Raw genomic sequence first — 26,773 nt, 5'->3', positions numbered from 1 at the left:
AAACTTGAAAAATATGTCTTCAAATTAGCAAAACTGAGAGAGAAAATGTGTAGGGATCTAGACCATATTAAATGCATTAAGAGTGAAGATCAAAGGTCTTGGTGAAGGATGAAGTAGTCAATGAAAGGTGGAGAGTTTATTTTCACAAATTATTAAATGATGAACACAATAAACACACAGCAGTAGAATAAACCGTTGGCATAAATGAGGGCGTAGGTCATAGATACATTTGTAGGATGAGGATATCGAAAATGAGAGAAGCCTTGAAGAGGATGCAGGTAGAAAAGGCACCGTTTTAAAAAAAAGATAGAAAAGGCTTTAGAACCATTACGTATCCCAATAGAGATTTGTAAGTGTATGGCAGATTTCAGCATGATTGGCAAACCAAGTTGTTCAACAAGGTGTTGAGAACGAAAAAAAAGGCATGGTGTGCATAAGGTTGCAACTTTAATCGATAAAAGTAAGGTGCACCTCTAAACTTTATCATAAAATGCAATTTTGGTGTCAAAAATTCTTAAAATGGTATGAGAATCTATTTTTATCCCTAATTATAGTACTCGGCTCGTCGCTACTTTGATTCAAGAGGTAACCATGAAAGCACTCTAGCCCAGTCTTGTCAAAGCACTCATTTAAGAAGCATGTAAAGAAAATGGCCCATAGAAAACTACAGAGCACGCTAGCTACAAAGAAAACGTAGTGCACTAACGCGCACGTAGGCGTGCCCGATCATGGAATAGGCTTTGACCTAGAAACTTCCCCTCCTGTCTATTTCGAGGAGGTGGGGTACGAACTTGGAAGAGGCACTTATCTAAAAAAAGAAAAGAGGTGGGCCACTGATTCTTCCTACAAAAGGTGGGCTACTTAGCCCATTATCTACCGAAAAAACGAGATCTATAAACGCATGAAAATCTAGAAATGGACAGTCCAAATAATATGTTGCAAAATGTACTATTTCTAAGACTTAAAATCTATTTTTTTCTCCATATCTATACATCTCAATATCGTGATGATCAATTGTTTTTCTAACATCAAAGAAACCTTTTTCAAAGAATTTTAGAGGTGCACCTTAATTCTACCTTACATAAACTTTTCCCAACAAAAAAGTCAGACGAATTGAGGAAAATAATTGTGGTACCTTGTTACAAGAGCGAGGGAGACATCCAAAATTGTGCAAAGTATCGACAGATCAAACTTATGAGCCACACCATGAAGCTATGGAAGAGAGTGATTGAGCAACGATTAAGGCATGAAATGAGTGTATCAGAAAATCAATTTGGTTTTATGCTAAGGAGGTCAACACTTAAAGCTATTTTTCTACTTAGGTAACTGATTGAGAAGTTTAGGGCAAAGCGAAAAGACCTGCACATAATCATAATTGATCCAAAGAAAGCTTATTATAGAATACCTTGGGATTTAGTTTGGTAGGTGACGACAAAAAAAGAGTCTCCAGATACTATATTGACTTAGTGAGAGATATTCACGAGTGAACACTAACTAGTGTGGGAACAACTAGTGGAAAGATGAGTGAATTTTTAATAACAATAGATCTATATTAGGGGTCAGCATTGAGTTCATACCTCTTGTTTTAGTTATAGACGATTTAACTAGGAACCTATAAAATGAGGTATTGTGGTGTATGTTGATCACGAATGACATAGTTTTGATTGATAAGAACCGAAGCGGCATCAATACAAAGTCAGAACTTTGGAAGGATGCTTTAGAATCTAAAGGTTTTTAAAATTAGCCAGACTAAGACAATATATAGAATGCAAGTTTCGTAATAATAGGAGTAGAGACGAGGAAGTAGTTAAGATTGACCGGCCAAGAAATACCAAAAAGAGAGTACTTTCGATATCTTGGGTCGATAATTCAGGAAAATAGAAAGATTGACAAAGAAGTCGCACATAATTAACGTTGGGTGGGCAAAGTGGAGATGTACAACTAGAGTCTTATGTGATCGCCGCCCAGCTTTGCTTTATGGTATGGAATGTTGGGCAATCAATAAATAACATACCTATTAGAATGAGTATAGTTGAGATGAAGATATTGAGATGGATGAGTGACAAGACAAGAAAGGATGAAATTCGAAATGAATACATTCGGGAGAACTTAAATATGGCTCTAATAGGTGCTAAGATGAGAGAAAGTAGACTTAGGTAAGCAGACAATTACGGCACTTGTTAGGAGGTGTGAGTTGGTTCAAGTGCATACCTTAAAAAGGGTAAGGGATAAGCCCAAAAGGACAAGGTTGGAAGTAGTAAGAAAAGATATAGGGACTTGCGGGCTCATTGAGGGTATGGCCCTTGATAGAGCAGAATGGTGGACCAAGATTCACGTAGCCGACGGCAAATAGTTGGGAGAAGGCTTTGATGATGATGTTGATGACATATATGAGTGTGTGTGCGTGCGTGCGTGTGTGTGTGTGTGTGTGTGTAGAATTTCACAGTTGTATGTCAATGGGATGACAGAACGATATATGCCAAGGGCCTTGATTTCATCATGGCCAAACAGATGGCCACAACTAGTAATTTGGGGTACTCATACATCAAGATAGGGCGCACCCAATAAAAATAAAATAATTCAAATGGAAATTTGACTAAATTACCCTTGAAACATTCAAGGGTATTATGGTCAACTTTTTGGTATAACGATCAATTTTTATTTGAAATTTTTATTTATAGTTTTATTAAGTGAACCCCACATGCCCAAATTTCATGTCGATAGGATTTGTAGAAAAAACAAAACAATAAAAATAAAATCAATTAGTGTCTGTCCAATTGGCAAAGGTTAAATATGGGTTGTGGGCTTATATTGTTAAACTATATTGCAATGGACAATGGGAAACTACAATATGTTGGTGCCATCACCATCAAATGACATAATGAACAGTTACGGAGAGAGTGAGACCTCCAAAAATATCATGTCCTCAACAGTGAATCTCTCTCATTCTCTATTGCCATATGTTATTCATAAGATGGGGAGGGCTACAAGAGGCTATGTTTCTTGTAGGCCATTGGATTACAATATACTTTCGATCATAGTTGCTGCAACCTTGTAAGAAAGGTCATGGACCTGCTCCAAAACCTCAATCCCACCATGCCGACTGGGGATCTTGGATGGAATGCAGGTCCCTATATTGTGATCCTTGTTCCCGGTTGTTTGAACTGCGGTTCTCAAGTGCAGGATGCATTGCATATGGGTTTTCTCAATTCGGCACTTATTCATATGCACTGATTCAGGTTTGTGCCCAATGGTACTGTGAACCCACGCATCATTCACGATCCCTTTAGACATACTATTGTGATTCCTTCCTCATGGAATCACACTTCCTTGTGACAAGGCTCGCGCTTGTTTGATATAGGATCGTACAGGACGACAATCCTAACAACAAGGAGCTTCCAACAATCCACGGTTCTTTGGCCCATAGCCAGCTCCCGCTCCCGGGAAAACACCCACACCTGACAACTATGCTTTCGATGCTCAGTCATTAGAATTAGTTATATTTTCTTTTTGACAAGTATCAAAGTCAAAATTTATTTCAGCAGATAAACACATAGGTCAGAAGGAATCAAAGTGCATTTATCCAGCAAGCCTTTTGTTTCCTAAAAGCAAATAATACTTGAATACTAGTTTAATTATTATGTAGTCATAATAGCAGGAAAGAAGAAGCACCTCTGAAATGGACGTGAATATCATACAATGATGAACAGTTGAGTGCATGCTTAGGCAACGTAAAATATACCGATGCGCATCACTTAAAAGGCGTGATGTTATGACCACGATCTTCTTCGCAGGATCCTCAAAATTTGACTTCCAGTTAACCACCTGGAGCATCCAAAAAATGGTTTCATGGTTAGTTCATTAGAAGTGTTTTAAGGTTCTAAATATTGATGATGCTATTTATAAAAGGGTAACATTCATATTTCACGATCCTAATAATTTTCAATAACAATGCTCAGGACGTAACGGAGCAATTTGAACTGATGTTACGCATTCGTTCATAATAGTTAATATCAAACAGTTTCTCCTATGTCCAGCAAAAATAAAACACAGTTGATATAACTGAACTTATTAGATAAATACACTGCTAAGCATCTATGCTCTTACTGACAGTATCTCAGCTATGGGATATTGCATGTAATATGTGTTCTCCACAAGCCATATACAGTAAAGCATTTCTTTTCTTTATCAATCTTACACTAGATATACTCATTGTCTACTTTGGGGTATTATTATTCCCTGTAAAGAATGATGTGTTTACAGAGGGATAAGCATGTTACCAGGAGTTAAGGCTATGTGCCAGATGGATGGTTATCTGCAATTTCTCAAAGTTACTTGACAAGCAAGTGTAAAAACCCAGGGATGACACAAAATCCATAGGCCATTGGGGTCATCACCTGAAGGATGGTGATGGAGAGAGAATGTGGGCCCCACAACAACAGGACAGGACCCTAATGTTAGGTCCCACACTCCTCTGCGCATCATTACGTAAGGAGGTGATGAGCCCTTGGTATATGTTTTTACATAGTTTTATTGAATTATAGTATACTTTCCTAAACCAGAAAACAAATACTCGAAGCAATGAGTCATGAGAGATGAATGCTTTCACTCAATCTTGACAAGAAATGTCCAAAAAAAGGATGAAGAATCTTAAGCACAACTTCCAACAGCTAATTGATGAAGTATAACTTGAATTTATATGTACTTACAGCATCAAGAGACGACACATTTTCTAAGCTGCAAATAGCACGCGCACCAAGTTCCAGTAACAAAGGGAATGCACCAACAAATTGGAATGCCTCAAAGGAACCAGCATCCAGATAAACAATTGCATCAGCCACCTGATCTGCTGTCTACAAGAAGTGCAACAAAGAATGTTGAGGACACGGTCAAATCAAATGTTCACCTCGATATTATTTTGCAACAAGTACCAAATGATACAATACCTTTCTTAGTATCCATCAAAGGTTCAGTGCACGGTTTTGGCAAAAATTAAAACCAAGTGTCTAGTAGATAAGTAGATAAGAGCAATGATGTTAAACCACACTAGACTGGTCATTCCCAACCTGAAACTGGGAAAATGTGCACTCGAATCCAGTCGAACCCCTCAAACCAGAATGTCCTATGAGCCAGTGATGAACCGGTTAATGTCTGGACCGGTCAGTCCAGGAGTGCGGTGCCAAACCGGCATGTCCCAATGGCGACTTAAAAAACCGAAAACTGACTGTTCTTCCTCATTTTTAACAATTTTTCACACTGCTTCGGTCCTTTTTTTGAAATAGATAAAGGGCATTTCAATAAATAAATAAAATATATATTTTGGTGGGATTTAAAGTTTTAAAACATCTTTTCTAGAGAGCGATTAAGTATTTGGCAACTCTCTCTCTCTCTCTCTCTCTCTCTCTCTCTCTCTCTCTCTCTCTCTCTCTCTCTCTAACCCGTAAAAGCCCTATCTTTTTGACAATCAACCAGCAACTATATGAGCTTGTTCTGGCCACTTAATCTGAAATTTTCAACACCCAAGTAAGTCCACTCGATATATTCATTGGTTTATCTCTTTAGATTTAAAAAAAGTTAAAAATACTTAAAAATTAAATAATAAAAAATAAAAACATTTTGTAGAGCTTTTACAGTAATAGATTTTTTTTTAACAATTAGCTGCAATGAGTTGTTTATTGTATTCATTCTAAAGGTTTTTTGGCTTTAATAGTTAAATTTACAAGTATTTGCTTATGTTGTAGATTTTATTAATTCTGTACATATATTGCCTTTTTTTGGCTTTTTATTTTCAATTACTTGTCTTATTCTATTCCCCATTGTTTAACGCACCAATAGAAATATAGTATGTTCATAAATGGAAAGTGTTCCCTAGTTAAAATCTTGTGCAATTTCGGATTTTTAATTTTTCGTTTTTTATCTATTTTGTAGGTTGTCACTTAATAAATGCCTCTAGGGACAATCGTGAAATTGTTCTATAGCCAAGAGTTTGTGCTTTTCTGCATATCAGTCTAGGGACAATCGTGAAATTGTTCTATAGCCAAGCGTTTGTTCTTTATAGTTTATATTGATATCTATGGGTATATAGAAACGAATAATCAATTTTTCTGTTCAATTATTCAAAATTTCAAACAGTTCATAGATCACGTTCACTATTCAATAAATACTTTTCAAGAAACGGGAGTTTTTACTGATTTATAGTCATTTTGTACTTGTGTAGGGGTTCTGTAAAAGATAGGTTTCTCTTTTAGACTTAATCCAAATTTAAAGTTCCACTTTGCAATGGCCAATGGAATTATATTTGTATGTTTTCTTTTGATGTAGGTTTGTAAACTTGTAATTCTTGTGAAGTGTTCTTTGTGGCTTAGGTCTTTGGGTTTAGGATTCATGGTTGGGGGTAGGAAATTTGGTGTAGGAATGAGGATGGTCATTTTCTCACAGAAGAATAATGCCTTCGAGTGGGTCTAATAAAGGAAAAAAATATCTAGTATGGGGGCATGTCAATAGGATAGGAAAAGGAGACAAGTGAGAAAACATATGCATACATTGTGGCCAACCAATAAAGGGAGGAGCCATACATCGGGTTAAGGAGCATTTGGCTCACAAGACTGGGAATGTCACCAAATGACTCAAAGTTCCCTTTCATCTGACCTATGAGACAGAAAAAAGCATTGAACATCATGATACAGAGAAGCGAATGAAGCAAATAATTGAACCCTCACCAACCCCCATAGAGAATAATTGTGATATTAAGGAAGGAGAGGACGAGCCCCCTCAATCAAAGAGGGGAGTACTTGGGAAAGAACATTGCTACAGCATCTAGGGTGATTGCGATTAGCAGGCCTAGGAGGCAAGGCCAGGTGGGATAGGGTATTATTTCCCATCTAAGGCAACATTGGGCTCCCAGCAACCATCGGACTCGTGTTGGCAGGATGAAGGCAATAGAAAGGGCAAACAAGTGTGTAGCTTGGCAAACAGATTAGTATGTTAACCCTTTTAATGCCCACAACTCCATCTATTTTCAGTCTATGTTAGATACAGGGGCATTCATAGGCCCTGTTTTGAAGGCCCCAGCTATCATGATTCCAGGAATTAGTTGTCAAAGAAGAACGTGGAAGAGGTTGGGGCACATATAGGGAGATATGGGAGAGCCATGCATATGCAGTCAAGGTTGATGGGTGGAAAGATGCCAGTGATCGGCATTTCATTAATATTTTGGTGTCCTATCATGCCTTTGAAATTGTTACGTCTAAGGAGGTATTATTTGGTTTTCCTAAAGAGATTATGAGGAAGTAGAGCCACAACATGTGGTCTATTTTATTACTGATAACACAGCCAACTACTCCCTTGGGAAGCAGTTGTTGCAAAGGAGCATTATCCACTATCTTTTGGACATCTTGTGCAGCATATTTACAACATCTGAGGCGTGAGGATACATGGAAGATGTCCCATGTTGGATCCATTGAGAATCAAGCGAAAGAAATTACAAAATTTATCTACGAGTACTCTATACTCAATCTTATGAGGAACTATACAAATAAGGAGGGGGTTAGTGACGCCTACAAAATTTACCTACGAGTACTCTATACTCAATCTTATGAGGAACTATACAAATAAGGAGGGGGTTAGTGAAGCCAACAGTAACAAGATTTGCTACTAACTTCCTCATACTACAGAGTATTTGCAGCAGAAAGATGGCTTGAGAGTTATGGTTACATCAGTTGCTTGGCAAGATTCAATACGGACCAAGAAGATTAGTGGGAATGAAATGGTAGAATCGACTCTAGGTAGCCAATTTTAGTCAATTTGGCAACATAATTCAAGTATAGTGTTTTAAAACCTGGCAATATCCCATCCAGGTTGCCGATCCGGATGCGGAATTGGTCGAGACCGAACCAATTCTGAAATGGTATGGGTCTCAGCATGTGTTTCCCCCTAAAATCCCCCTTTTTATTCTTTTTTATTTTTTCTTTAAGCTTCTCTAATATTTTATGTGGTCTCCCCTAAATCCCCACCCATTAAGCCTCTTTTAATGTTTATTGTATTTCTTTTGTTTTTTTATTTTTTTTGGATCAGTAAGGCAAACGATTTGAGAACGAACCGGATTGCCGATCTAGCCAATTCGAACCGGGATTGGGGGTGGACAATCCACCCCACCGATCCATTTTTTTAAACATTGCAAGTAACTAATCCCTTGGCAAAGGTGCTGAGGATTGCTAACGGTGGTTCTAGGCATGCTGTAAGGTATGTTTATGAAGCAATGGTCAAGTCCAAGGAGGCAATTTGCAACTTTTAAGCACAAGAATCATTATGAGAAGTATTGGGATATTTTAGATTATATATGGGAAGGCAGCTGCAACAACGATACATGCAACTGCTTACTATCTTAACCAAAAGGTTCTCTACAGCAAGGGCAACTTTTCAAGCTGTCCTGAGTTTTGGGAGCTTGCATACCATGATAAGACATATACGCAAGTGCGGATTGCAAAAGATATGTGGTTATATTAGAAGCTTCGAGACAATTTGGAGCAACCTATCCCCTTATGTGGTGAAATCCTTCTCAGTAAGCCATCTTATTAATGTATACATTATCCTTTGTTATTCTTAAAGTGTAATACAAATTATAATGTATCATGTTGTTTTCTACTTTTAAATTTCCATTTTCAGCAAATTGGTTGGAACCAGTTGGTGGGGAAATTCCCAAAATTTTCATTTACTCACAATTCATGTCCTCCACCAAAATTGTAGGGCAAGTAACCTAGGAATGGAATTGGAGCAGTTGTGTCCTGCACCAAAATTGTAGCGCAAGTTGTCTAGGAGAGGAATTGGAGCAGTTTCCAACACATCCAGACAGATAAGCGTGATAGGTTCGCGCATAAAAGGCTTAACAACTTGGTCTTGGTGCAATACAAATTGATCATAAGGTAGAGGTAATAGGCTCTCATTTATTTATGTTTAAAACTTTAAATTACATGAAATGTTATGCAATGTAGAACTATGCAAAAACCCATATGCTTGGAACCAATCGACTTGGAGAATATTGATATTATACAAGAATAGCCGAGAAAGAGAGGCCAACTCTTTAAGGCATTGAAGAGCAACTGGATAACTGAATGGAAACAGAACCACCACTAGAAGGTAGATTTTAAGTTTTATACCTTTATGGTTTAAGCACTTTATCCGGTTTCCTTCTTATATTATATTAAGTTATTAATACTTTAATTAGTAATAAGTAATTCTCTGGAGCACATATGGTATATATTGCTAGTAAACTATAGAGCAAATTCCATACGGACCATATTAGGAGGGGTCTATTACCATTTAGTGTCCAATATGCCCAATATTACGAGCACCACCCCCGTCCCCCACGGCATTTGTTTTTCCTAAGTTGCCCCCATGTCTGCCAATAGAAACACTGAACAGGGGACTATTCTTTCCTATCCGGTGTTTGAAATACCGGACAGTATCTGTTATCTCCAAAACCAGCGAACCCTCTTTGAATGTAGCAAGCTCATCCTTTGGTCGATGGTTAACATAGACCATGCTTTCGAAAAAAGATTGGCCCTTATTAGATTAAACCCAATATATTGATGCCCTTCTTTCACCACTTCTTCAGCAAATTCTATGGCGCTCTTCTCACACCGCAATTAACCAGTACTTAAATTCAACTGAGTGAGAAAGAGAGAGAGTGATGAACAAAACCAACAAATTTAATTTTTTAAGCAATTTATGCGATTGTGTACATTGTGCAACATCCAATACTAAAATCATGACCAATCTTAAAAGTTCCAGAGAAAAAAAATATGGGTTCTTTGTTGTCTCGTAAGTCTCACCATTAAATCCCTTATGGAATATAGACAATACGTTCATTCCACAAAAAGTCAAATTTCCTTTGGGCTTATGAGGCATTTGATAACCAATGGCCCGCTCATCCTTCCCATCCCATATATGGTTTTTTCTGCCACTAGAGAGAGAGAGAGAGAGAGAGAGTTTTTCTTCAAATAAGAGTTGAGGGAGAGTGATATTTTCTCCAAATAAGGGGGTTAGAAAGAGAGATTTTATTCAAATAGAGGGGTTAGGTAGAATCATGTATATAGCGACGTGGGCATGGCGAACTCATCCCTTATACCCACTGGTCCTCTTCCTCAACAAAACAAGTTCGATTCTTATTTCGCTTCTTTTATGCCTCTTTCTGTATAGTAAGAAGAGAGCCATAAACTTTGTTGAAGAAGTGGTGAAAGAAGGGCATTACTATAATGGGTTTGAGTCTACTACATTGAAAGAGGGCTCACTGGTTTTGGGGACAGCCAATAGATGTCCGGTATTTCGAACACCAGACACCAAAGAAATAAGAAAGAATAGCCCCCCTATCCGGTGTTTTCATTGCAGGAGAGGGGGAAAAAAACAGGCGGTAAGGAGGGGGCTGGTGCTTGGGCAATATTGGACACCAAATAATAATAAACCCATTCCCAATATGGTTCGTACGTAATTTGCTGTAAATTATAAGTTTGTACTCTATACCTTACTATTTTACTAATGTGTAGTCTTTCTTCTAGGTGGTGGAGATGATGATGACTTAGATGTTAGTAGAGGAATTCAATGATGAGGAAGGTGAAGACATCCATGAAGATAAAAATTGCTGAATACTTTTTTAGCATTTATGCAAAACAGATAAAGATTACTTATTATTTTTAGCATTTATGCATAACGATCAGTTTTGTGATATTGTAATCGTAACAATTGTGTCAGTATGTGCCTAGATGGCCTATGCGAAGTGGAGTTGTGGACTGGTTTTTACCTTTTTATGCTTTCATACTTTTTTCTGATAACTTTAACTGTCATTAATAAAAGAGAAGTACATGAGGTTGGTGTTGTGAGCCTCACAAAAATGGGTGCCACCCAGGGCCAGGAAAAGGCCTATGCACAATCAAAAAATCACTTATGACAACCAAAAGTTGGCCTGGCAAAAATTGGGCTTATAGAACACCCAGTTTACAAGGGAGCAGTGTGTATACAGAGTTGAGGGAAAGAGAAAAACAAAAGGAAGTCAAAAAAGTGGCCTGTAGTCCCGTGATTGAATTGCAATGAGGGCTCCGTCATTTCCCTATAAGTATGCGTCCATAAGACACTAATATCCCTGCATAAAAGTTCAATTTCATCAAAAATGTCCAATAAGTACCAAGGAGGTAGAGTCTTTTTAGATGCCCAAGCTATGACGTTCCTGCTGTCCCCTTCAACTATCAGAGTAGTGGCCCAGGATTGGTTGAAATTTTTTAATCCTATCAAAAGTGCCGATGCCTCAGCATGTTGAGCATCCATGACCCCGAGAGGTTCGGTGTAGGTGAAGAGAATGTTTTGCTGGTAACCTAGGAACACTCCGCCTGCCCCTGAAGGCCCTGGATTACCCCTTAACAGCCATTAAATTGAGTTTGATGGCTCCTCTTGGGGTTGGTTGCCAAGAGCTGAGTTTTGATGACCTTCTGGGCTTGTGGATTAATATCAGATCCCAATTGTCAATGAAATATGTAGATGGGACTCCTACAAAGTCTTTGGAATTAGTGGCCCAGAATGTGACCAAGGATTTAAACTTGTTGAGGACTGCCATTGGCTGCTGATAGCAACCCCTGAAAATTCTGCTATTCCTTTCTTTCCAAATGACCCAAAGGAGTGCTGCCGTGGCTGCTTTCCACAGAGATTTCCCAGCCTTTGGCCATGGCCCACTGAAGTCTGTGCCCTGTATATCGGGCACTGTGGGTGGGATGACCCATTGGAGGTTGAAGAGGTCCAAGACCTTGCTCCATAAAAATGATGCCAGGTCGCAATGAATATAGAGAAGGGCGGGCATTGGTCTCCTCTTCCGAGAGGCACATGATGGACCTGTTAGGGGTTTGCACTCCCCTCCTTTGCAGTTGGTCTATTGTGAGATTTCTTTGATGGCATGCTATCCAGTTAAACATCTGCACCCTCAGGGGGCCCAAGGAAGACCAAGCTTTAACTGTAGCTGTGTGGAAAGTCGTATGCAAAGCGGTGGGTTGGATCAGTTTTTGGTAGAAGGAGGCCACGGTGAAGTTACCTGAGGGGGAGGGGGTCCATACCAAAACATCATTTCCAGAATTTGGCAAATTGATTTCATTCAAGGCTGCAAGAAGTTGATTGAAAATGGGTATTTCAACCTCGGATAGGTTTCTTCTGAATGAGGGATTCCACACTCTTTTCCCTCCCAAGTTAACCATTTCATCAGACACCTTAGATAGTCGGTTTGATGCAACGGAATAAAGGGAGGGGTATAGGTCCTTAAAGGGTGTGTGCCCTAGCCATAAGTCCGACCAACAATTGACCTTGGAACCTTCTCTTGCGTGCAGCCTAATGAATTTTTTGAAAAGTTCAAGGGAGTGTTTAAAGGAGTTCCAGATCCCTGAAGCTCTTCCTCTATTTGTGTGTTGGGGTACCCAATGAGAGGATGGTATGTGACATTTGTCGCGAATCACCTGAGCCCACAAAGCTTCAGGCTGGGTGGAAAGGCGCCACCACCATTTCCCGAGCAGTGCAAGGTTGTGTTTTTTGAGGATTCTAATACCCAATCCCCCTTGTGGTTTAGGTATGCAGACCTTGTCCCAAGATAAAAGATGGAATTTAGTTTTTTCAGGTTGCCCAGACCAGACGAAGTTTCTAGAGAGTTGCTCCACAAGAATTTCATTCTCGGAAAAAGGTCCTTGCATCCACAGTTTGGACTGATCTGATAAAGATCAGAAATCTAAAGACGTCATTCTGGGTCGGCTTATTTGCGGGGCCGTGTAGAAGTGCTGGAAATATTCAATGATAGCAACCTCAATGTCCTCTGCACGGGTGAGAATGGAGTTATCCTTTTTCAGGGTAAGGATGTAATTGTCTCATCTCCTACAGTTAGCAATCCTATGGAAGAAACCAGTGTTGAGGTCCCCCGCTTTGAGCCATTTAACACGGGATCTCTGGTACCAGAAGAGTTCCTCTTTTTTGAGATTGGTGAAGTAGTCCAAGCGGGCAGAAGATCTAAGGGTAGCCTCTTGTTCGGTAAGTGGTCTGGTTTCTTCAAGGACGTCCAGATATTGGATGATCTGAAGCAGGGAGTTTTTGTTTTTGGTGTAGTTTCCGGGGAGGGTCGTGCTCCAATGTTTCAAAGCACCTTTGAGCAATTGGAGTTTAGTTTGAAACCTATAACCCGCCCTTCTTGTGACAAGTGAGGAAAAGGAATTCCACCAAACAGAGATCAACTCCACCAAAGATGCCTCTTGTAACCAGGCCAGCTCAAACCTGAAAGGTTTGGGGCCTCTATGCACTGATTCAGTGTCCAGGGCAATAGGGCAGTGATCGGAGGTGGGTTTGGGTAGGGTGTAAGCAAGTGAACCACAGAAGGCGTGCTCCCACTCGATAGATAAAAGAAATCTATCAAGCTTTGAACAAGTGGGTCGCTGCGCGTGGTTAGACCATGTGAATCTGTTCCCTTGGATGGGGATATCAACTAACTCATTGCGAGATATGAAGTTCAAAATGGCATTCATACTTCTAAAGTTAGATGAAGATGAGTTTCTTTCGTGGGCCCACTGGATAGTGTTAAAATCCCCTCCTATGCAGCAACAGGGGTGCGGGAGGGATGCTATTTCATCTAGTTCAGCCCAAAAATGGCCCCGAAGTGCTTCATTGTTAGGGCCATACACCCTCGTGAATTTCCATTTCAGGCCGTCAGAGATTCTAGAAAGGAGAATTGTGACCGAAAATAGTGCTTGATGACTTGACTCTAAGGAGTGGTCTGACGGGTCCCAAATGCCCCCTGCTGCTCCATTTGCAGGAATGGAGGCCCATTGGCAGGGTCTGCGGCCCCACACTTGTCTGATTTGGGAGAATGCCCCCTGCTGCTCCATTTGCAGGAATGGAGGCCCATTGGCAGGGTCTGCGGCCCCACACTTGTCTGATTTGGGAGAGAGTAGGGGTGGGCATTTTAGTTTCCGAAAGGGTGAGGATGGTAGGGGGGGTCTTTGACTGCGGATTTGTTACAAGGCTGACCAAGGCCTCTAATGTTCCAAGCCAAGAACTTCATTGGTTGAAGGGATTTGCAAGGGGGTACTCTTGGAGGTGTTCAGTCTGGGTGACCTCCTCGGTTGGGTGTTAGGGTGAAACCACTGATGTGAATGACTAAGGGGGGCTTGAGGGAGTGAAGAAAAGAGATTAACGATCTCCCTTTGACCCTTTTGTCTCACCTTCATACGGCTCTGGCCCTGCCTGGAAAAAACAACGCACTGGCCCCTCGGGTCCTTCATATTCGAAGCCCATAACTTTGTATATTTCTTTCATTCTTTCCAAATCCTTGAAGTTGGAATCTCTGGAACTACATCCTGTGTTAGGGTCATCTTCCGGAGGTAGCTGCGAGCTGGACTCTGCCTCAGGTCGCGCAGCAGTGTCCTCTATTTGAACAGGGAGGCTGGGACCAACAATGGCTGGGTTAAAGGCAAGGGGGGGGGCGGGGGGGGGGGGGGGGGGGGGCGTGGGGGGCTCCACTGTGCATGGAGAGCGAGACGGAGAGGGTAAGAGGGGGGGTTCTTCAAGGGCCACCAACAGTGGAAGAGGGGTGAGGGTAGAGCTAAGGAGAACTCCAGAAGATGGGGGGTTCACGAGGTGAAAGGGGAACGGGGCGGAGGCTGTACCAATGTGAGACGAGGTAGCATCTTGCCTCCACTGAGGAGGGGAGGGCAAGGGGGGGGGGCAAGAAGAGATGATGATGTATGGTTGTGGGGTGTAAGGCAAGAGGGGGGACCCCTGAGCCGGCAAGTGAGGGTGAGCAAGGATAGAGAGGGAAGAAGGAAGAATAGGGGGTAGTGGGTGGGCTCCAGAAGGCATAGGGGAAGAGGACGCCTCCAGGAAGATGGTCAGAAATTGGTGCATGAAAAACTTGTCCGAGCCTGCTGCCTGGAACAAGCTCGCGGGGGGAAGACATGTTAGATGCATGTTCACTTGTCGTACATTAATGACACGAGGAGAGAAAAGAAGATAAGGGAAGAGGATAGCGGCAATCTCTTCCAGTGGAGGCGGTGAGGGATCTCCGGAGAGGATGGTGGCAACGGCAAAGGGAAAGGAGGTTCCTTCCATTCAGGCGGATGGAAGGGGAAGGAAGGTAAAAAAGGGGAGAAACAGGATAAAGGGGCAAGGGGGCAGAACCGAGATGGCAGGGGGGGGGGAAGGAGGGAAAGGGGGGCGTTTCTGAGGGTTGGAGAGGCGGCTGAGTGGAAGCAGGGCAAGAAGGAGGGAACAAAATTGAAGGAGGAGGAGGTGACTCAGGGGTGAGGGCCGAAGAAACGGATGGAGAGGCGGGGCAGTGAAGGAGAAAAGTGGGCGAAGAAATGGGCAAAGGAGGGGGGGTAGAGGAAAAAGAGGGAGGACAACTAGACGGAGGGGATGGGGTAGAAAGGTGGTGAGGCGGGGTACACCAGTCGCTAAAAGGGGCAAGCGTAACACGTGTGAGGGGGAGCGACGTGCAAGTCGAAGAGGGAGGGAGAGAAGATGGCCCGGAAGTACCCAGACCAGAGGAGGACGGAGAGGGAAGAAGCGGGTCGCGAAGAAGGCCCAAGAGGAATCTAGACCTTCGGTTGAGAGAGAGCAGGGAAGGAGGTGGAGGATATGGGGCGCAGCAGACGAGGTTGACGGTGAAGACGGCGGGCTAGCGGAAGGGCGTGAGGGCACTTGGCGCGATGTTAGCAGCTCAGCAAGATCGGAGGCGGTAGGTGAGGGCAGGTGGATCGACGAGGGCGGCTGCAATGGTGAGGAGGAGCCTGCAACTGCCTGGATAGGGATGGGTCTCGAAGAGGGACAGGTGACCGTTGGGGTCACTGTGGCCAACGAAGGCGGTGGAAGATAGGGGAGAGTAGGTGATGCCGCATGTATGGAGATGGGGCTAGAAGAGGGACAGATGGCAGGAGGGAAGGCCAGGTGGGTTCCAGCGGGTGTTTCAATGGGCAAGACTTGAGGGTCGGGTCGACTCGCTCGGGCATGCATGCGAAGATCAAGTAGAGGGAGAGAGGTAGAAAGAGAAGCAAGGGAAGGTGGACCGGGTCGAGCTGCAGAGAGGGGGAAAGAACGAGTGGATGGAGAGTCGACCTGATTCTCTTTCTCGAGCCTCGTAAGGACTCCCTCGGTCACCGGGCAACAGCAAATCGGGTCTCCCTCCTCAACTCGGATAGGGTCGACACAGTTATGGCGACTTTTACGACTCGACTTAGCTCGGCCCAGGTTTGGGGGGAAAATCTTGTTCTTGGGTGGACGTCTCTTCTTCGTAGTTACCACCAACCAGCTAGAGGTAGATTCTGATGATGGAATGGGAACCGCTTGTCGGAAAAGGAAGAGGAAGGGGGGGACGCTTGAGTCCAAGATAAGGAAACATCATAGAATAGGTCCTCCGTTGCAATCCATATGATTTTGGGGATCTGAACAAGGTCAAGAACTTCCAGGAGAAGGCGTATGGAGTCCATAGGGAGGGACTTCATGGAAATCCAGTGTATGGAGATAAGGTTCCCGCACGCCTCCGCTATTTTTTGAAATGTACCAGGGGACCATAAGTGGAGAGGAATATGGATAAGGGTGAGCCAAATTCGTTGCTTCTTAAAGGACCCTTCCTTGAAGGTCCAAGGTCTAAGGGAGCACGAAGCACCTTTGACGGCCATCGTGGAAGAGTTGCAGAGGGCTACCTCTGGTGAGGGAAACAAGAACAAAAATTCCCCGATGGACAGACGGCTACAAGACAGGTTGGGTTCCTTCCAATGAACTTTGGCCCATCTCTCTATCCCTCTGATGCCATCTCTTTTAGGTTTGAAGATCCCTAAGAGGGAAGCCGAAAGTCTAGATCTGAGGGCAGAGGACGTCTCAGGGGTAGAAGAGATGCAGAAGGGGGTGAAAGGGGCGAACCCAACAGGAGGCAGAAGAGAGGAGTTATTCGGGGGTGTGTGGGTAACCAAGGGTGGAGGAGAAGGCGAAGGTTGGGTCTTAGGGGGTGCAGAAGATACTGTGATTTAGGCGAAAGAGGGCTTAGAGTGAAGAGGTTGAATTGAAGAAAGAGGCTGGAAATGTGTTTTGGGGTATAGATTGTAGATGTTGTCCCGTGTCAGGGGAGGCCAGCCATGGCGAGAAACAGAAACTCTTTTCCTTGCCATTCTTAAGGTAAAGTTATGTTGATCAAGAAGAAGAGAACAAGCTTTTTATGCTTTCATACTTGTGTTCAAAGTTCATTAGTCTAATACTTTGAAGCCTTATGTTTTGCCTTCAATGGTTCAATTTCATTGTTACAACTTAATGAGTTATTGGAAGCCATCATGAGAACTGAATTGAGATATAAATCATTTTATTTTTGTTCCTAATGATTTTCTGAATTTTATTTTCCATTTTTTTTTGCTTCTTTTATAATTCTCTATTCTTCAAAAAAAATTCTGTATTTTCCCTAGTTTTGTTTTATTTTTTATTTATTTGACTGGCTTGACCAGTAAACTGGCTCGGCTCAACTGGTCCAAGGTCCAACTACACCAGTTCCCTTCGTCCACCGGTCTGGTCTTAGCCACATCCATTATTGGGATTAATCACCTGGACCCAATCCCCTACAGGGCACAATCAAGTTAGCTAATTTTTAATCACTGCATTAGACAAATGCATAAATTTTTACAAATTCATCAATCCTTAAAGAGGTTTATGTGGAGGAACTGGCTAATGTTTTGGCTCGATGAAGTTGATCCTTTCACCATCTCCTTTGCATATTGTTTGTTATCTGTTAAACTCTAGGTATCCACAAAACTGAAGGACAAAATGGGAGGTCCCAAAACATGCTTCGAGGCTATAGAGAAATATGGTGGATGATGGGAGTTTAAGGCTAGGTGCAAAAAGCAGTGTATATGTTTTAAGTAACTTAGATGCTGTTTTATGCAAGCTCTAAGTGGCATTGATCGACTGACCTTAGAACCTAGGAGTTAGCCAAGTATGCTTCCCCAACAATGCACTTAAACAAGGATGAGGTTTGTCTAGAGCCGAGGCTCTAAACAATCAAATTAGAGCCACCTTCAAATAGTGGTGAGAAATGTGGTTTCAATATTGGAAATCTTTGACTAGCCTAAAAATATATTTTCATCTATAATTATAAAATTTAAAGCTTCAAAAATAGTGTAGATCGAGCAGATATATGAAAGCTCGAATAACTTAAAAATTGACAGTCCAAAAATGCATTACAAGATGCACTATTTCCAAAACTTGAAATCCATTTTTTTCTCAACTCCATGCATCTTGATGTCGAGATGATCAATTTGAGAATATTTGAGCACCACAACAAACTCTTCTAGTGAAATTTTTGAGGTAGGCTCTAATTTGATTGTTTACAGCCTAGGCTCTGTACAAACTTTTCCCTTTAAACAATGGCTGGGAGGATTATTCCAAGTAAGTTTCCGTTTTAGGATAGTTGGGTAATAGGGATTAGACACCTAGTTTGACAATTGTGATGGATTAATCCTACATAGACTTCATATTTTTTGGTACTATCATGAATAGTCTGTAGACTCAACTGACCATTTTCATGGCTTAGTTGACCATATAGGAGGAACACAGGCATAGTCAGCTGCAACATATCAAAATAAACTTTTTATGGAAAAAGAACTGAAAACCCAAGTCTTGGACAGTGATATCACCAGCATTTGCCTACTCCAATATCTCTTTTACAAGCATATTCTAATTCCTAAAGAAAATTGACCAAAATTACCATAAGCACCATAAGAACATTTCCTTGAGGAGGTTGTGCTCGGATATAAAGAGAAGGATTTGAACTTGCTTCAGAAGCAAAATCTAGAAACTTTTTTGGTTTTGAAGTCAAACCTCCTTGTAAGCTCTGAGATGGTGATGCAGAACTTAGATTCCAGAGAATGTAAGAAGTAAAACTTTTTAATATAAGCATTCAGAAACTGTTTTAAATGTAAGTTTCCCAATCCAAAAAAATGGAAGATCCCGGGAGATCAGAAGAAACTCAAAATCAAGATCCTAGAGGAAGTACTAAAACCAGCTCCCGTAGACCAGGTCTTCAAGGTAAGTGCAAATGGAAAAGCTAAAGAGTTGAATCCAATGTGGCCCTTCTCACCATTCTTTCATAAGATTGAGGATCTACCAGCCAATATATAGGGCCATGAGAAGAGAAATGGACGTAAATATCAAACAAGTAGGACTTTTCTCACTTATATGCAGTGTTGATCTTAACCCCTTAATGATCCACTAATCACTTTGTAGATAACTACAATTTACGCCCTCAATTTTAAATAGTTCTCACTTACAACTTACAAGAATGCCTAAAGCATTTAAGAAAGGAGGGGGAGGTATGGAATGAAGAAGGCCCTACCCTCTCTCAAAATCTACACATCGATAACATGAGACTCACCTTCCAATGAAACCCAACTTAATATGCTAGAAGAGGTTTGAGCTGTTTCTCATGATGAGCATACTTTGGATCCTTATCACCATACCTTAGTGTGGTGGAATGCATCAGAAGGTTGGCCTAATCTGCAAGACCCCAGATTAAATGATTTGGACCGTTAGAAAATTCCAGGATGTTAGACCTACCTAGACTTGAACGTTAATGAGACTGGATAGCTATCAGTAGAATTTTGATAAGCTTCGAAAGCTTGTGATTTTATGGTATCCACACACCAGGTCTCTACTCTTGCATGTCTTGTGACTTCATGCACTCTCCTCTTGTCCCTTGATAAAACCTAATAATTGCGATGTTGATGATAAAAACAAAACTAAAAAAAATGTGAGTTTTCCTGTTGAAGCTGGCGGCATGGAGGCCTTGGCATGTCCTCTATGTCACACTTCACCAAGGTTATTGTCGAACAAGTTGTCGCAGACCACCTTACGAGTTTCGCAGATAATGTTGATCGCAGACCACCTCAGGGTCTCAACATAATATTGCCACCTGATGGAAGCATTATATGTTCAATGAAGTGTTAATTTATTTAGTTTGCCTTTTTAATAAACTCAGTTTTTTTTTCTCGCTCCAGAGATGTTTTTTTTTTTTTTAATCTTTTTTATTTTCCATAATCAAGAAACATTCTTTTAGATTTCTTTATCGTACGGCAAAATATGCCAATATTAAATAGCCCATACTTTAGAGGAGACACCCTGTCATGCATATTTTTCTTAATGCATGACGAACAAAATTTCAAATGCCTTAGAGATGGTTTATGAGTATCTATAATAGATAAAGTATTTTCTCGATCTTATCTCTTTGTCTCACTTAAATTGTGATATAGCTAGCAAATCAGCAATCTTTTTGGATAAACAAGGCAATGAAGATGATGGCATGCTTTTATCTATAAGGGAAGAGCGAAGGAGAGTAGATGGAAATTGGGTTCGAGTTGGTTCTCCTTATCACGTTTGAGATTGATTAGGAAAGAGGTATTGAGAGTGGAGATTTTTCTCAAGATGACTTTCCAACGATATCTATGCGTGGTCACACTGTTTTCAAAAGCAAAAAGAGCCTATACAGTGAGGTTGTTGCAGACCACCTTACAAGTTTCCCGGATAATGTTGGTCGCAGACCACCTCAGGGTCTCAACATAATACTGCCACCTGATGGAAGCATTATATGTTTAATGAAGTGCTAATTTATTTATTTGCCTTTTTAATAAACTCAGTGTTTTTTTCTTGCTCCAGAGATGTTGTTTTGTCTTTTTAATCTTTTTTATTTTCCATAATCAAGAAACATTCTTTTAGATTTCTTTATCATACTGCAACATATGCCAATATTAAATAGCCCATACTTTAGAGGAGACACCCTCTAATGCATATTTCTTAATGCATGACGAACAAAATTTCAAATGCCTTTGGGAAAATACTTTATGTATTATGGATGCTCACAAACCATTTCTATCTTATCTCTTTGTCCCACTTAAATTGTGAAATAGCTAGCAGATCAGCAATCTTTTTGGGTAAACGAGGCAATGAAGATGATGGCATGCTTTTATATATAAGGGAAGAGAGAAGGAGAGTAGATGGAAATTGGGTTAGAGTTGGTTCTCCTTATCACTATTGAGATTGATTAGGAAAGAGGCATTGAGAGTGGAGATTTTTCTCAAGATTACTCTCCAAATATATCCTGTAGATTAGGATTACTAGGCGTAGTCTCACTGTTTCCAAAAGCAAAAAGAGCCTAGACAGTGAGGGACACAGCCTCCCACATTGAGGGGGTTGGCAGTTTTTATGGAGAACCCCTTATCATTTGATTTCTCCCAAATAACACCCCCCACCCCCTTCTTTTTATCTTTTTTTTAAATCATTAGTTTCCTGGATCTAAAATTACCCCTTTCTATTAATTTTTTGCAAAAATAACAACAGACTTGACTTTTATTTTTTGGATCCAACAACGACCATTTTTTTGTGCGTGGCCACCTTGCCTATTTAATCCGAAGATGGAATTTCCACGAAACTGAAATACAGCGAAACTCCATGGAAAAACTATGCTCTTTAAACCCAACATCCATAAATCACTGATTTTAAGTGAGCCATTGACTCCTAGACATCTCAAAAAATCATCTTACATTTTTAAGTTTCGAACCAGAATGACTTCCTAGATTTTTTATTTTTTTTAAGCCACCAAAATATCATTCAATGTTAGGTTTTTAAGTTGTGTTTTTTCCTCTCAAAATAGGTTTAGCAAACAACATGGAAGTAGGAAGACCCCCCCACCAATGCTTTTCCGGTCCTTAAAAGGGACAAAAAGATATTTTACTCTCCAAACCTAATGGCATTTCCCACACTTGGTTAGGAAAAGTCACACATGGGCGCCTAAGCCCAAGGCACCAGGTGCCTGCCTAGGTACTACTTGGGCGCCTAGGCCTCCACCGAAGAGCGGCTGGCCCAACCTTCAGTGAGGCACTGGGGCCTGGTCTTTGGCTCCCTCAAGATGAAACCTAGTCATCCAGGCAGTCTGGCATTTATTACATTATCACATTGATACAAAACTAGAAATCGCTTATGTTCTAGCAAGCCAAATAAATGGTGAGCATAATTGCAATTTCTTGCCTTAAACTCAGGTTGCCGAGATATAACAGAAAATTGTATGATTTGAAAACCCAGAACCTTCTCCTGATTTAAAACTTGAAATAACAAAGACTTTTAAAAATTTAAACACAGACTTCCTTTAGATGACAAGTCCTACAGTTACATAAACTAACATTACTAAATCTATTACCATTTATACTCAATATTTCTAGCCTATAAAGGACCATATTTTTCTTATTGTGATCCATGTGAGATTCAAATACAATGGATTTTGAACAATAAATCCTTAAATTTTGGGAAATTTCCCTGAATAAGGTATTATCCATTTAAATCAAACAAACAGAGCACCACTTTCAAAATAGTCAAGCCCAACTTCCCATGAGCTGTTAATTGTCCATTATGTCTTTCTCTAGCACGTAGGGAACATATTAGTTAGCAAAACCAAAACGGCCATGTTGATTTGATAAACCACATGATTTCTTTTCACTAAGCTAACTACAAACAAATGAATAACCAAGAGCCTCAGCAGGAGAAGATTCTACTAACACATAATGTCCTTTACCTTCAGCTGAAGCTTTTACCCAATGCTAGTGAACTAGTGTACCAAGCAATTCAGGGGTCCCAAAACAGGATGGAAAATCGAGCCCTCAAGCTGGCCTGAGCCAGCTGATTCAAACCGGTCAAACAGGTTGAACCGCTGTGAACTATTTGGATTAAACTGATTTTGAAAAAACAAGTTAACTTCTAATAATTTTTATCTATACTTTTTAGACCACTTTTATAACACTAGTTTCTATTGTTTTTTTGAATTTTTCTTATCTTAATATATTTTCAGGTTTTTTCCCTTTTCAATTTTTTTTTATTTTTCTTGAAATATTTCAATTTTTTAAGTTTTCACAGTTCTGACTGATGAACATGTCTACTTCCAACTGAACCAGTGCCCCACCGTTTTGACCACCTGTCCGGTCTTAATAACATTGTATGTGAGTAAGTTTATGTTTGTGCGCAACATATCCAAGCATTGTAGACAACGACAGATTGAATATTCATGGAAGTGTAAGCATAAAGATCTTTCAAGAACAGTAACATTGGAGAAATTTTTTTTTTTTTAAATTAACATTGGAGAAAGTTCTTAGCCATCAAAGTTCAAACTGGATTGTAGTTTGACAACTCATGGGTACTTGGGTCAGTTGGTCCTAGCTCTTCTGAAATTAAACCGGTTTTCAAATATATATATCTATCATTTTTAAGGCTTTTATACGCAATATGGCAGGAACCTCAAAGTTTATAATTTTTCAAATGGCCTCAATCTTTCCTTAGGAAGAGTTGTGACAAAGGGATATAAAGACGCTAAGTAGGGTCATGTTCAACAATAGATACATGTTTTCATCAGTTCCCATTCTTTTGCTAAGTACCTTATATGGAATTTGTAGTGAAAATGAACAATCTTTCTCTAAGGAAAACAGCAAAAGAAATAACAAAGACTCTTTACATAGAAGGCCATAAAACACTTGAATGTTTTAGATTTTCTGAAGCAAGGAGCAGTCCTATTTTCTTCTTGATTCAGAGGTTAAACAAATATCTAAACAACTATCACTATATATAAATATACCCAAAGGCCTTTTCAAACGGAAACCATATATTAGTAAAATTTACCCACTAAGAACCCAGCTGATAGTCACAATGCTGAAAATAAACTACAAAAAGCAAGAGTTTTCCACTGAAACCCCATGCCACTAAAGAGCACACATTCTTAAATCATCCTAAAACCCAAAAACAGCTATAACTTTCATTGGCAATTACATGTTAATTTGCAAAAGAGTTCTACAAAAATCACATAAAATCATTGAAGTATTGAGCCAATATAAAAACAGGCCTAACTTTATTCTCCAGGTTACATTAGCAGACATCATTTACAGTGATAAAAAAAGAACATGTAAATTAGTCAGCAAATTAACATGCGGTTCAAATGCATGAACTATTGCAGTGATAAAAGATTATTTTCCTCTCTGCCAAAATATAGTATCAAATGAACAAATATATACTCTAAAAAATAGTATTCTGAATGATATGACAATATCCACTCAGATTTAAAGACAATGGAAGCTTACTTGATGAATTGAATCCAGGCATGACTTGATGATATCTATAGAACCCATTATTCTCAGACCACCAATCTGCCATTTGCAACCAGTCTAACTGTTAAAATTTGCACAAACATACAACTAAATAACACAGACAATAAGAGGGGGGGAAAAAAAGTAAATCTGCTAAAATTTGCACAAACATACACCTCATTAACAAATTCGCGATGAGAAAAAACTTAAAAAAAAAGAAGCAAATACCGATCTGCTACTCATTCTCAATATATACGTAAATTACCATGATTAAACAACGGAATAATAAAATTTGAGAGAGAGAAAAAAGGCCCAAAAAAGTGATGAATCCCCTAAAGGAAAATATTTCAAAACAATGAACAAGCCAAAGGAGATTAGGGCAAGAAAATGAGAAACAAAGATAGGGCTCTTACAAAATCAACAGAAAACTAATCCAATGGGAAGACCGGAGTTCTCAATTTCCGTCACATCCAAGGAGAGATGGGGGGATGAGTATGAATTTTCTGGTGGAAGGCCAGAATTCTCAATTTCCGGAAAATCCACAGAGAGATCCGGCGATGAGTACGAATTTCCGATGACCTACATTCGGAAGTCCTTTGGATATTTCGGCAACCTATTTCTCAAAGGTTGTTTTGAAGATGAGCAAAAGATACAGGGCATGGCTTTTGTAACTTACGTGTTAACTATCATAATAGAGACTATGGTGCCATCTTAGGGTGCGTTTGATGACTTTCTCTGCAGTTCCCTAGGAAAATCCCATATGCTAATTTTCCTGGATTCCAGGAAGAAAGTGAAAATTGGTAGCCTAAAAGCTAGGAGCGATAAATTGTGGGGTTGTTACTTTCACCTATTTGGTATTTTGAAAGCTTTAAACTACCTACCTTAACCATTCATTATGTATTTCATTGATTTGATGTTCAAAATGCATATTTTGAATATGATTTTTTTACTACAAACCATCTAATGCATATTTTATAAATTGTAATGGTTGAGATTGAAATTTGTTCTTATATTGTGCAATGCTCATTGAACATTTAGATCCCAAAAAACAGGCAGAGCATATCCACAACTAGAAGCACAAATCTTACATTCAATTCCACTTGAGTCGTGTTCTCTCTATCTCTGAGATGAGGGAAAGACGCAGAGTTCAAAATTCAAAAATTTAACAGAAAAGAAGTGGAAACCCATGTATACAATAGAAACAGAAATTAACTTTGAAATTAGCTAGAAATTACACACAAATTACCTGAATGAATTACTCAAGAAAATTCCTTAATCCAACATAAGTCATTAAAAATAAGTTCTTGACCAAAAAAGCAAGAATACACTTGATCAAAACACAAACTCTAATCCAAAGAATGAAATTAACAGAATAATTAACAGTTCAGATCAACTAGGTTACCGACCATTAGCAGATCATGAAAAACAAGAATCAGATCACACCAAAAAACGCATTAAAAAAAGAACCGCACCTCAGAAGAGGCAACTAATCCATGAAATAATCACAACGCAATGCAAAAAAAAAAGAAAGTACCAATATGAAGATGACATTAATGGTAAAAAGACTAAAAATGAAAAAAAATTGAAGAAAAAATAAGAAACTAGACAACAAATCTGTGAATTATTCTTCATTTTAATGAGTAGAATAAACCAACTTGACCGTGTTAAAGTTGGGTATTGATATCCCTATAACCTCTTTAACAGAAAAAACCTAAACCATGTTAGAGTTCTACAGAAAGACCAGTGAAACGTCCAACAACAATGTCGAGAAATAGACGAAAATGCATCTCAAAGTTTATAGAGCGAGACTCAAACCCATATTAAGATTGAATAATATTCCAGCGACAACACGAAAAGGGGCTGAGCAAAGCCAGTCTAAAAAATTCTAGAGAGAGAAATAAAGAGACCGAGACCGAGACCGAGACCAAGCGAGAGAGATGGATGAGCGTACCTGGTCCAGAGCGAGAGAGTAGGGTTCCTTGACGGCGAGAGTTTCCACTGTTGGCAAATCAAATGCACCGTTTCTTAAGAGAACTTTTGGCACCAAAATTTTCTTACGACAGAAGAGTTTGCAGGTGCGCCCTATTTTAATGGCTTAGGGTGTGTCTATATAAATCTTAAATAAATGTGACCACCGTACTGGCCTCATGCTGTTTTCCTTCAAAGGAAACAAGACGTACTTCCGAATTCTGTAATAAAATATAATTTTTTGTATCAAAACTATTAAGATGGAATGATACTCTATTTTCATCTTAATATGAAATTTTAAACTCAAGAAATAGTTCAAATTGAGCATATCTATGAATATAAAAATATAAAATAGTATGTCTACTATGTTGCAAAATATACTATTTTTGGGCCTTCAAATTTTTTTTTCTCCATATATATACATTTCGATGATCAATTAGATGTTTTTCCAACATCCAAACACTATTTCTCCAAGGATTTTGAGGTGCACCTTAGTTCTACCTATAATGTGTTAACCTTATATAAATTTTCCTTTTTTTTATTTTTTTAAGCTTCCCTAAAATTAAAAGCAAAAAGGAAAATATATTAGATAATGAAACTAGTTTATATTAGGTTGGCATCTTAAATTCTAAAATTAAGGTGCA

At 39.8% G+C, this 26,773-nt stretch overlaps 1 protein-coding gene across 8 annotated transcripts in view; it reads right to left on the bottom strand.

Annotated features, from left to right (window-relative positions):
• The window catches only part of LOC18430227 (vesicle docking protein), a 37,777-nt gene extending 11,555 nt beyond the window's left edge, over window positions 1-26,222 (bottom strand). For all 8 annotated transcript variants that reach the window (XM_088859593.1, XM_088859592.1, XM_088859597.1 and 5 more), the window contains exons 1-4: window positions 26,113-26,222; window positions 24,156-24,221; window positions 4,710-4,853; window positions 3,673-3,825 (exon numbers count right to left, since the gene is read on the bottom strand). Coding sequence is in view for 2 of the 8 variants with exons in the window: in XM_088859591.1 (XP_088715717.1) it covers window positions 3,673-3,825; window positions 4,710-4,853; window positions 24,156-24,203 (345 nt within the window). In the remaining 6 variants the exon portion in view is untranslated. The remainder of the gene's footprint in view (window positions 1-3,672; window positions 3,826-4,709; window positions 4,854-24,155; window positions 24,222-26,112) is intronic.
• Window positions 26,223-26,773: the final 551 nt, after the last annotated feature.

Source organism: Amborella trichopoda, chromosome 2 (assembly GCF_054954075.1).
Source record: "Amborella trichopoda isolate Santa Cruz 75 chromosome 2, AtrichopodaSantaCruz75HAP2 v2.0, whole genome shotgun sequence".
Taxonomy (NCBI): Eukaryota; Viridiplantae; Streptophyta; class Magnoliopsida; order Amborellales; family Amborellaceae; genus Amborella; species Amborella trichopoda.
The sequence above is the reverse complement of the archived record's forward strand: the minus strand, read 5'-3'. Positions and strand labels throughout refer to the sequence as shown.